This window comes from Pteropus medius, unplaced genomic scaffold, assembly GCF_902729225.1.
Source record: "Pteropus medius unplaced genomic scaffold, Ma_sr-lr_union100, whole genome shotgun sequence".
Classification (NCBI taxonomy): Eukaryota; Metazoa; Chordata; class Mammalia; order Chiroptera; family Pteropodidae; genus Pteropus; species Pteropus medius.
The window spans coordinates 440,001-451,900 of record NW_024352947.1 but is presented as its reverse complement, the minus strand read 5'-3'; the positions used below and the strand labels follow the sequence as shown (position 1 = coordinate 451,900).

General features: G+C 52.5%; 1 protein-coding gene across 3 annotated transcripts; it reads right to left on the bottom strand.

Annotated features, from left to right (window-relative positions):
• Positions 1–957: 957 nt before the first annotated feature.
• ARV1 (ARV1 fatty acid homeostasis modulator) lies at positions 958–11,891 on the bottom strand. 3 transcript variants are annotated; one of them, XM_039850284.1, is made up of 6 exons: positions 11,659–11,883; positions 8,535–8,654; positions 6,831–6,984; positions 4,082–4,306; positions 3,223–3,369; positions 958–1,523 (listed from the first exon to the last, which is right to left on the bottom strand). In XM_039850284.1, the coding sequence occupies exons 1-5, from the start codon at positions 11,866–11,868 to the stop codon at positions 3,227–3,229; spliced, it is 852 nt and encodes a 283-aa protein (XP_039706218.1). In that variant the 5' UTR covers positions 11,869–11,883; the 3' UTR covers positions 958–1,523; positions 3,223–3,226. The 3 variants fall into 3 exon arrangements, with proteins under 3 accessions (XP_039706218.1, XP_039706219.1, XP_039706220.1); XM_039850285.1 differs by lacking the exon at positions 3,223–3,369 and having other exon boundaries at positions 11,659–11,891; XM_039850286.1 differs by lacking the exons at positions 958–1,523; positions 3,223–3,369 and adding an exon at positions 3,391–3,547 and having other exon boundaries at positions 11,659–11,891.
• Between the last annotated feature and the right edge of the window lie 9 nt (positions 11,892–11,900).

Sequence of the window (11,900 nt, the reverse complement as noted above, 5' to 3'; positions counted from 1 at the left end):
TGCAGGCGGCTGACCCTTCCTCTCCTCTTCCGCAGAGTGACGGGCAGTGACACTCTGGACGGGGCCTAACGCCACCCTCGGGGAGGCCGTGTCCCACAGCCCCAGCTGCCCAGCACTCACGGACACCTCGCGGCCACCGAGGGAGGAGCATCTAATACTTGATTTTTTTTAAAAAAGATGAACAAACACCTTTATGGTGATCGAGAAAAACTGGGGATATACTGAGTGGGAACGTAAAAGTGGGTGATGTTTCTCTTCACTTATGAGTTAACGGATCGAAGATGTGACCGTTAGGATCGGTGCGTCGCATCTGTTGCCACTTGCCCCGAACACCTGCTTTTTAATTGCTTTTCCTTTCGGCTGGAGTCCTGAGCCGGGTCTTCCCCCTCTCTTAACACTGACAGGCTCCGCCCGGTTAGCACCTCGCCATCCCGTGGCTGTTCTGTGTCGCCCCAGTAGGCTTTGATGTTTTCACTCTGGATTCTTGACTATCTGTGTTGGTTTCATTGTCCCCAGGATAAATGACACCTTGTGAGGCCCTCCATAATTCGGCCTTCATGTGACTTCCCAGTATCATTTTAAACCCCCACCGCCCGCACCCCACGCGCCTGCCCTGCGTGCGTTCAGGGCCCCGCACGCACATTACGCTCTGCGAGCAGTGGCAATCCCTTCCAGGGACACTAGAAAGCTCCCTGCCTCTCCCCTCGTCCCAGAAAACCTTCTCGACTTCCAGGAGTGGAGGGGTTCCTTCTCCGTATTTCCCGGGCGCCCCACACCCCCTCTTCCAGCACTCAGCACCCGGCACTCACACTTCGAAACCCCTCACTGCCAGCGAACCTTCCGAGGGCCGCGTCGTATGCACCAGTGTCCGTGGCGCTGACACACACACGGCGCTCGGCACTGTCCGCTGAGTGAGAAATACGTCATGAGATGATGAACGGGACAGGGAGAGGAAAAGCAAAGGCAACGTTCTCTCTTTATTCAATAAGAGCTTTCTGGAAATAAAGTTACCCGTGTCAAGTGTACAATTCAGTTGTTCTTAGTTACTTATTTCTGGATCAGTTAATTTTAAAAAGTAACTTAGTTACAGGGGATTGAAAATTTACAAAACCTCAGTTTTTATTAAAAGTGTTTCAACTGCTGTAAGAACACAAAATACTATTTTAAATATATTATTTAGAACCATTAACATGTAAATTAAAAAGACATAAACATGCCAAAGGAATGAAACGGATCTTTTTTATGTGCGAGTCTTACCGGAGAGGTCTGTGGCGTATCAATCCTCACCCTGCACACACGAGCCCCTGCAGCCGCGCCCCTCGTGTTGGGGTGTCTCTGTGGGTGTCTGTGTGTGTGTGGGGGGAGGTGATTTGTGGTAGGGCTGGGGTTTCACATGCCGTAACTGTTGCTTTATTTTTTAAGGAGTGCGTCTAAATCTTTGCTTCATTTCTCTCAGCTGGTTGTATCTGCCGTCTTCTCTTTGATGATGCAGCTGGTCCTGCCACGAACAGTTAAGGATAGAACTGTGGATAAAGAAAGAAATGTTGAGAACGTCCCATGCCGCTGAAATCAAATCAACATACTTATCGGGGCGTGCCCAAGTGATGGGAGGCACGGAGTCCCCTCAGGCACGGTCCCCTGGCACCAAACGTTACCCGGTTTGGGGGAGTCAGGCGCAGCCACCTGGGACTTTAACATGAGACACGGATAAGTGTAAGACATGAAGTGACATGGCGGCCGTTACAGTCACAGGTGCCAGACACCGTAACGGACGCTTGACAAGCAGAAGCCTGTGCAGTGGGGGCCAAGCGTCGGGCCCCCGACAGCGTGGGCAGGTGCCGGCCACGTGACTGCGGGCGCTGGGGCGGAGCGTCCGGTCTCCCTCTCGGTCTCTAGGAGGGGGCGCGGCAGGGGCAGGACTGGCCACACTGCCGTCCCGGGAGGACGGCCGCACGTGCTGGGACACGCGGACGGGCCGGGGCCAAGGCGAGGGCCGGGGAGCCACTTCTCAGGGCGACGACGGGGCTGGGCCGGGAGTGAGGAAAAGCCGGCCAGGGGCCTCTGCGGGACGAGGTGCCGGGAAAGGGCTGGCTTAATGGGCAGAGCAGGGTGACAGCCTCAGGGCGGCCGCACAGGTCACCAGCGAGCACAGGGACAGGGCGCTGCTCCACCCGGAGGGGGTCGCACCAGGTCGCTTCAGGCTACAGTGCCACCTAAGCCAAGTGCACGCAGTGGGACAGCAGACGGGAACAGGGACAGCGCCCGGCACGGACCCGGTCGCGGGAGGACAGGCCCACAGACGGCGACCGGCACAGAGCTCAGGGAGAGGGGACGCTGAAGGCCTGGGCACCGAGTTCCGCTGTCCTGGGGGCAGCGCGGGAGCCTCCGTGGGGACCCGCCGTCTGGAAGGATGCATGGACGTCGCTCGGCAGAGAGAACAGGGCCACCACGGCCAGAGGGTTACGAAGGGCAGTGTCTCTCAGGACCCGGAAGGGAAGAGGGTCCCTGCGCCTGAAGGGAGACGGGCCACGGGAGCGGCGACACGTGTGGGAGAGGCGGGGACCGAGGGAGGAGTGACGGCGTGTGACAGCGTGGCCTCGGCTCCTCCCGGGGTCACCAGCGAGGTGTTCCTTCTGCGTCTGCGCTTCCCCACCCCGCCCCCACCCTGTCCCAGCCCAGCCCCACACCCTAAGGCAGACTGCAGGGAGGCCCAGGCTGTCACCAGGAGTGACTGCCCCCGGAGGGAGGGGGACACTGTGGCTTGGACCCTCCCCAGAGAGGGATCCAGACCTGCTGAGAAGGGCTGGGAACTGCGGGCCTCCCGACACCGCACCCCAGGGGAGGCCGGGGAGGTCAGAGCAGAAAGAGGTCACAGAGACCACGTGCCAAAAGCAGGGACAGGGCATGGGAGCAGAGTGGTGGGGACGGGCAGGAGACCACTGTAGGCCCGACAGGTTCCCAAGCCTGAGGTCTCAGCAGGAGTGAGCTGGACTCGGGGTGCGGGAGGGACTGTGAGGACCGGGCCCCAGATGCAACAAGACACAGACGCTGACGTCCATGAGGGTGACGGCAAAGCAAAGCGAAGGGCCGGGGAGACCCGGACTCCCGTCCTGCAGGCCTCGGGGCCAGGCTGCTGCTGCGCGGCCCTGTCTACTCACAGGGACACGTCTGGTTCGGGAGGGTCACCTGCCTGAGGGTGTGAACAGTAAGGTGCCTGTATACCTCCTCAGAAGTCCTGAGACCTGTAGATGGCACAGTCGCTCCCAACGTCCCATTCCACCCTCTGGAAGAAGTAGACCATGGCGCTCTCCAGCAGGGAGCCGCTCAGGATGGCCAAGAAGGACAGCTTCCGGTTGACGTTCAGGGTCACTGGAGAAGCAGAGACGACCGGTAAGTCCTCTAGAGTTCGCTCCCACGACACCGCGATTATCGGGTGACCCGTACGTCGCGCGGGGCAGGAACTGTTTCTGCGAAGCCTGGTTAGGACGTCCCCGTTCGTTCCCGTTAATCTACGCTGTCACCTGCTCCCACTTTTCAAACTGCAAACCTTTCGAGAACCAAAGCATCTGCTTTAACGAAAACCCTCCTGACGTCAGGACGCAGGTTCCCATTCGTGTAAAAAGGGAAAATAAAAAGGAGTTTCTAAAGTCGGAAAGAGAAGAGCAGGAGGAAACTGATGGCGTCGGTTCCCGCGCCGACGAGACGCGAAGCATCGGCGCGTCTAAGACCCATCTCGCCGCGTGGGAAAGTGACGCCGAGCGGGGGGCCTGTCCCGGCTCGCCAGCTGCCCGGCCACGTGAGTTCGGACGCGTCGTTCGTGAAGTGGAGGCGATAATGGAGCCCTGCTAACCCCGCGGGGTGGAGATGGCGCGATGGGGGCGTTTTGAAAACCGAACCGCGCCGCGCGGTTAAACCGAACGCACGCTGGACACGCGCGGAGCGAGGCGCGGCAGGGACGCCCCGGGCTGCTGTGTGTCTGACGCCTGCCAGTGCTTGACGGGTTACGTGAGAACCGTGCTCGGGAATAAGGCTAGCGGCTTCGACACGGGCTGAAAGCTGAGAAAACAAAAGACCAACGCACCCCTAATTGCCTGGAAGTTCGACGTGAGGACAAACAGCTTGATGAGCCGCAGGCACAGCGGCGTGTAGTCGTGCTCCCAAATCACGGCCGGGATCAGCAGGAGCTTCCCGTAGCTGGACAACAGTAACGCTTTCAGCAGCAAAACGAAGTTGGGTTTTTTCTTCTCTGTGATGGGTCGTTCTACCCACAGGAAAGTAAAAATGCCGACGAAAAAGGCAGCTTGTTCTGAGGAGGCAACGGAAGATCAGAGCGTGAATGTCTCCGTCCCCACCGCGTCCCCAAGCACGAGCTAGCGGCTGACTGTCTTACGAAACGCTTTCTCCAGACCGATGTCCCCCTTCCTCTTTAAAACAAAAACAAAAACAAAAACAGAAAACCCCGCCTTCTGTGTCAATCCTGCCGGTGTAATTTCAGAAATATATTTCTGAAGTATTTCATCTACTGAAAAGAAGTAACCCCAGAGGACTGTAAACATCCATTTTCGAAGCTCCCTGGAAGTTACATTCTGTTTCGACGTCCTCGGTGCCAGGTAGAAACCTGACAGAAAGAAGACACGGGAGCAGAGGCTCTTAATCTAATCCATAATCAGGTTCCAAACCCCTAAAACAGCTTGTAAAAATATCGTGAGGCAGGACCATCCTCAGAGTCACAGACGAAGCCGTTGTCTCTGTTTATTTTTCCACTGTTTACTGAGTGCCTGTTATCCACGAGATCTTGAATTCTGTTACCGAAACTAAAAATTTCCTGTATTGAGTTTAACAAACTGGGTGCCATTCCTAATCCTCCCAGAACGCACTTGCAGACAGGGTCTCGGCCCCCCACTGGGCCCCCAGGCAGAACCGAGACAGTGTGTTCTGTTCCCTCGAGCCAGAACCTCACGTCCCCCTGCGAGCTTGTTTCTATCAAGATGGCTGGTCCTCTGGTCCCCAGCTGCGTATGTTCCGCGTGCTCTGTCCCACAGCTGTGTTCCTGAGGTTTCTGCAGAATGACACGTGTTTCTCTGGAACACATATATTCTATTACAGGAGAGACATCCGTAGCCTTCTAAAATGTTTTATGACTGGATACAGCCAAACCAAAGAGCTTCCAAATATAGGCGAGTAGGATCAATCGAAATAATGTAGGGTGGTTAACCTCCATGATATGTGATGCAGCCTTCAGGGGACAAGGCTGTCTCCCTTCAAAGGACTGAAGGGCTTGTCAGCTGCAAGCATCAGCTCAAACAGGAAGGTCTCACGGCCTGGAGTTTGGACAAGGACATAATGAAAGTCACGGGAGAAACTCAGAGCGGGGCCACCGTGCGCGAATGCAGAGAGAGGAGGTCTGTGGCACTGGACTGGGCGCCTCCACGCGCTCCTCACCTAGAACCGGGGAGGCCGCACCAGCCCCATGCTCCGCCCGTGGTCACAGGCAGGTGTCGGCGGCCTGCGCCTCCGAGGGCTGGCATCCGGCCCGTGGGTCGGGCAGGAGCTGTTGCCGTCGCCTGCCGTGAGTGCCCCAGTGGAGAGGACGTGGGAGGGGCCGGGGGACATTCCCACCCGAGCTGGCACCACCCGCTGTGGGGCTTCGGGGCCCCTCCCTCCCTGTGTCTGTCTCCAGCGGCAGACAGGACAGAGGCCCCACCCTGCCACCAAAGAGGATGGCTGGGAAAATTGAGCGGATGGCACTATAAAAGCAGTGTTTGAACTCTAAAGTGCTCCGTCTATGTACGATGTTTTTACAAGCTGTTTTAGGGGTTTGGAACCTAATTATGGATTAGATTAAGACACGTTAAAAAGTAACTAGAAAGAAATTTCTGATTATCAAAATATACTATAGAGTAGGTCTGAGAGAAATTTCAAAGTATTTGAAAACAAGCTTAATTTTTAAACAAATTATGGACATGAAGCAGTTTATCATTAGAAATGTTAAGAGGCTTTGCTCTATTGCTTAAATTTCTATTAGGTTCCAGCTCCTAGCTTAGGTGATGTGTTCGTATATTTTTAACGTCACGTGCATTTGGGAATTCTTAGCATGTAGATGAACTTTAAAACCACAGGACTGGAGGTCAGGACGAAGGGAGTGAGGGCGGGTAGAGAGGACCAGGGGGCAGAGCGCACACACAGGGCAGAAACGTTACCCTGGAGTGGACTGGAGACCACTAAGTGTTAACCACTAAAATAACATCGCATCATAATAAAAGAATTTTAGAAGCAGAGAAGCGTGGAAACCGGTTAAGCAATAATAGTCACAAATTAATTCACACAAATTCCTTTTCTGAAGAAGAGCAACTCCTGAACTGAAGGCCTTGTGGGGAGCAGCCCATTTAACTGTGCACGGTCAGGTAAGTAAGTGTTCCCGATGAAACGCTCTGCGTTAGTATAATGCCGTTGGCACAATACACTGGATAATGCCTGGCAATTATCCATCTGTTTTAATGAAGATGGGACCTGGGTCATATTCAGATTGGATAATTAGAACTTTAAGAATTTTGTCAACAATGTCCTATCTCAAAATATTTTATGAAACTCTCTAATCTGATAATACCCATCTGACAGGGTAAAGACTGTCTAACGATGGTATTTCTGCACATTTGGGGCAACAAAACAGTCAGAAAGCAGAGTTTAGACGAACGCGCCCAGCAGGAAGAGGCGGAGCTGAAGCTTCGCTCTCAAGTCCTCTGCGAACCAGCTGCTCCTACCGCGCCCCTCGCTTCTGCGCGGACAACAGCCGTGAGTGACCTAAGGGCAGAGGCGAGGCCTGTCCCTACCTAGCGAGGCCACCGTGAACAGTCTGTAGAAGTCCCATTCCTTGGCGTATCTGATGAAGTCGTCGGGGTCGGGGCTCTGGTTCGAATCCTGGAGCTGCCACCATCTCAGGTATGCGTCACAGAGCAGACAGAAGATGCAGAGTTTTCCGTGCATCTGGGGGCCAGAAACATCGCTATTCGGTTAGATGAAGAACTTGACCGCCCTTAACCCCAGCAGGTCCAGACAGCAGGGAGCGGGGCTGGGACGCGCGTCCACCCCGCAGCTTTCCAAACCCAGAGGCGCCCAGAGACGCGCGGTCGGATTCCGTCTGACAGTTCTGGAGGCGGGGGTTTCGGGTGTGTACCCCTACTTCAGAATCGCCACTCTAAGTGGTAGTTCACCCTTCCTTCCACTTTCTACATTCGTCCTATACACAGGATCGAGCACAGAATGTTTGTGACTCGTGGGTAGGTGGGAGTAGCAATAAAAAGCCAGCATTTGATCTGAAGATTCCATGATAAGAAACTATTCGTCTGAACATGAATTTTAAAAACATGCCCCGGTCTGGATGAGTATAAATTAATGTGTCGGAAGACAGCAAGGAAAAGGTGCGAATCAGCTGGCAACGCTATTGTGAGACCGACAAAGCGAACACTCGGGAACGTGAACTGGCTCTGTCTCTTTCCTGTGGGTGGCACTGTGGCAGCACCACGTGGGACCTGCACACGCAGACCCTGTGCAGCCCAGGGACAGGCGTCATGGTGGGCTTCCGGGCCCCTGAGCCAGCACGCCGGGCCTCCTGGCTGCACGGGACTCACCAGGACCCCCCAAAGCCTGGACTCCAACCTTGAAGGCTCTGGTTTAGTCACTCTGGTGGAGGCTTTGACTCGGAAGGGTAACCACCCCCGTGATTCCAAGGCGAAGCAAAGCTCGAGAACCGATGCTCCAGTAACTTAAAAACCGCCCTGGTTATTTAGCTCGGGGAAGGGACCCACGGTAGCCCACATTTACGGCTGCCGGGTTTAGATTTAGCAAGTCAAAACACAGGACGCTCAGTTAAATGACTTTCAAATAAACAACAAGTAACTTTTTTGTATGTATATGCTCTATGCAATATCTGGGACACGGACCAAAAAAATACTTATTGTTTATCCGTTTTTCTAATTTAATTGGATGTTCTGTATTTTATCTGTCGACCTGACTCAAATTATTAAATAGTTCACGACTCAATGCACTAAATGTACATTTTGAAAAATCCAACTTTATAAATCAGGACTTTTCTGATTAAGCTCAACGTTGTTATCTGCCTGCGCAGTCACTCGAGAGCAGAGTATAAGATGCAACAAGTCTGTTTTAAAATAGTTCTCTTTTAATGTTTGCTTCTTTCAGGTGTAATCCTCTCCCTACCTGGATATATTTAATTTTATTCTGTTAAAAATAATTGATGTCTGCTTCAAAAGGTAACCTATTAAAAAGGAACCCGGCGATTGTTTGCCAGTTTCCTACCAGTGACATTCTTAAATAGTCACTAAACATTGCATCTTTCAAAAACAATCAATGCCTGCTATTTCTAGAAACTTCCATATGCCACCAAGATAAAAGACCCACCCTCATCAGAATTTCTTTTTTAAAACACTGTTCTTTCATCTGTTCAAAATTATTATTCTTTTAAAATGCAAAAGCATCAAGTAAAATTAGAAAATAAAATAATTATCACAACTTACGTTTATTTTAGTATTGAAGAGAATATGCCTGTAGGCCTGGGCTTTGCATAAAATAGCATTAATCAAGATTATAACAGGATCGTACTCGATATATTTGTCTACCGGTTTCTGGCATGATTTCTGAAATAAGACGAAATAATATTAGGACAAGCAAATTCATACATTCGGAAATCTTAAGGGATTTTGGGTTTATGTAGTAATAAGGTCACATCAGCATTTATTTAAATCGATTTCCATTCAGATACAAACCGTTCATCTATGCAAGACCTGGTTTTAGAAATGATGAAATATAATCTAGGCTAGAAATATGAACCTTTTAATTTCATATTTAAGAACCTAAAAAGACATCTGATTTAAAGGCTGATTTGAGGCAGGAAAGTATCCCAGAAAATGCCTTTCACTTGTAAGCACTGTCATCAAATAAACTTAGAGTGCACTGTCACTGATAAATGGTTGCCTGCTGGCTAGAGGGAGCCCAACCCTGTGGTTCTTGAAACATGATCTGGAAAAGGGGGTTCTGGAAAGCAATTTGCACCCAGGGCTCCCGAGAGCTCCGAGCAGCATAAAGAATGTGGCGCAGTGCCGACCATCGAGGGGTGGCAGGTACCAAGACACTCCACTGGGCTACAGTGGAGAGCCGAGAACGCAGGGCTGTGAGCCAGGAGCCCATTTCCGGCCTGGGTCTAGGGTCCCCGCACGCAGGCCCCTAGGGTCCCAGCAATCCCTCTTCAGTGTTTACTAATTCTTTTCGGACACAAGTGATTACAATGTTATCAAATCCCAACACCATAAGAACATATAAAATGTAGGCGGAGAAGAACAAGCTGCTGAGAAATGTAGCACCCGAAACAGCGTTAGTTACAATGTTGCCTCAAAGCTACTGATCACTGTGTAAACTAATGGCTACAAGTCAAACGAAACATTTTGATACTTTGGGAGGATGCAAGAGAAACAGAAGCCCTGATGGCTATGCCGATGTGCTCGGATGGCCTTTCCTTACATCAAAGCGCGGCAGAAGCGCGCAGTGTCCCAAAGAGCATGAACCCTGAACCCCCAATGTAAGGGAAGGCTGCACTCACTTCCGGATGGCTGAGCTCTGCACTTCATTCCATCGTTACAAGAAACAGGTGTGTTTACCTGGTCATCAATGAACCGGTGAAGGGAGATGCGCCCAAACTTCAAATTCAAATCCACTAATAAAATTGAGCCATGAGAGGATCGTAATTTTTCAGCCGTTTAGCTGAGCAAAGAGTAAGCCAGTGTCCAATCAGAAGCCACAGAAGCAGAATTGCACATTCACGAGAAAGCTGTTTTCCAGATCCCCTCCCTCCCTGTGCTACCCACGAGAACACTTCCTCTCTGCAGAGCAACCAGCGTGGAAGACCAGAGAGGCTGCTTCCTTTTAAAATGAAACCGCGGACCGGTCGAGGGCCGCTCTCTGCCCTTTACCAGTTCTCGGAAACCCATCTTCAGGCGGCATCAGGTGTCTAGATGGGATCTGGACCATTTTTAGAAGGAGGCAGGCAGAAACCAGCAGCAGAGGATGCAAAGCAGTCACTCCTTTTGCAATCACTTGTCTGACAAATGTTTTTGGAGTGGCCATGACATTCCTAACAGCTCTCTAAGCCACGTCTGTGGGCCAGGCGCTTCTGAGGTGTTCAGTTTTCACCGTGAGACCTAAGTGTCTGTCCTCAAGGACTTCATGAGGTGGAAGGGGAAGAGGAGCAGACATGCCACAAGTGCTGCAAAGGAATGAGCACAGGCTGCCATGAACCCAAACGGAAGAGGCGGCTTCGGGTATCCTGGGGCACGCGATGTGCCGTGCCCATCTCCCCTTCTTAGCATTCTGAGAATTTCATGAATGGTGAGGACTCATTAAAGTCAGCTCGTTCCCACGCGCTCTGTTTGGGCCTAATTTTTCCTTGTGCTGCCTTTATCATTCGCTTTTCCCTGAGTGCGTCCTTCGCCTTGAGTGTAAGGAGTAAAACCACACACACGAAACAAACAAATGCAGTAAAAACACATCCTCTTGGAAGATAGCTCAATTTGGTACTTAAAAAAACATTTTTTTTTTTAATTTTGGCAAAACTGTCCCATTCCATGTCATTTACTACCTAACAGACAAGTACCCCGAAAGATAAAGCTGTCCTCCGAGACACTGCTACAGCGCCAGGGGACACGCACGGTGCTCCCGCCACCTCCGTCTGAACACGAGAGGCCGCGCTTTCTGCTGCTGTGTTCTCCAATTCTCTAACGGATCACACCTCTTTCAGAGTATAAATCGGCCAATTTTTCGAAGAATATTCTTGCTGCTTCTTCCTTCCCACTGTGAATAAACGGCCCTCGAGGAGCTTAAATTTTCGTAGGTTCCACTTTTAAGATGTGTGTTTGCTCGCTGCGGAACTAAACACATTCGAGAATGGGGAAGTTTTGCCAAGTGAGGGGAACCCTTTGAGGAAGGAACAGGAACTGAGGGTGCACGAGCCGGTGAGGACACCGGCAGACGGCAGATGACACATTCGCACTTTGTCTACTCCCTTTATTCCCACAGGCCGCGGCTTGCTAACTTTATTAGAAAATCACCAGGATATCAGAAATGGGACAAAAACCTATTAACTGACTTGAAAGCAGAATCTTTACTTCCTCATTTTTGGTGTCTGTATACCAACGTCTAGGATAGTGCTTGGTGTACACTGGATAAGCACCATGGATGAAAACTGGAAAAAAAAAGTGCTTCAGGAGTACAGGGCGGTGACACTCAGGGGAGAATACGGAAGAATGAAACGGCTCTGGCGTGAACCCCAACGTCCACCTAACCCAATCTTCGAACCCCTCTGCACCGCTCCCACATCACCTCCGCCCGAGGATCCGGTGGCCGGGTCAGGTCTCACCAGCAAACGTGACAGATGTGACAGGGCAGCGATCACGTTCTCTACCACTGCGGGCATTTGTGCGAGGGTCCGACAGACCGCGGACGGGTGTGTCAGGCGCCGGACCGACGGCTGCCAGAGGACCCTGGGCCAAGGCTTCCGTCTCCCCCGGAAGCCGAGACGGCCTCCACCGTCTCTCGCGGTCCCCAACCTCGCCACGTCCTCCCAGCGGCGCCGCACGCCCGGCCACTCACGCAGATGGTGATCCTCAACACTCCGTGGCTGTAATCGCGGTACAGCTCGCTGGCCTCCTGGTCGCACTCGATGCACCTGTACTGGCCGGGGCCCGAGGCCGCGGCGGCCGCAGGGGTCGCCGACACCCCTTCCGTGCGCCCCTTGCCCGCTGTCCCCCCGTCGGGATCCCCCTCGCCGGGCCGGGGCCCACCCCGCCCACCGGCGCCCATCTCCGCGCAGCGGCCGCCGGGGCTTCCGGTTC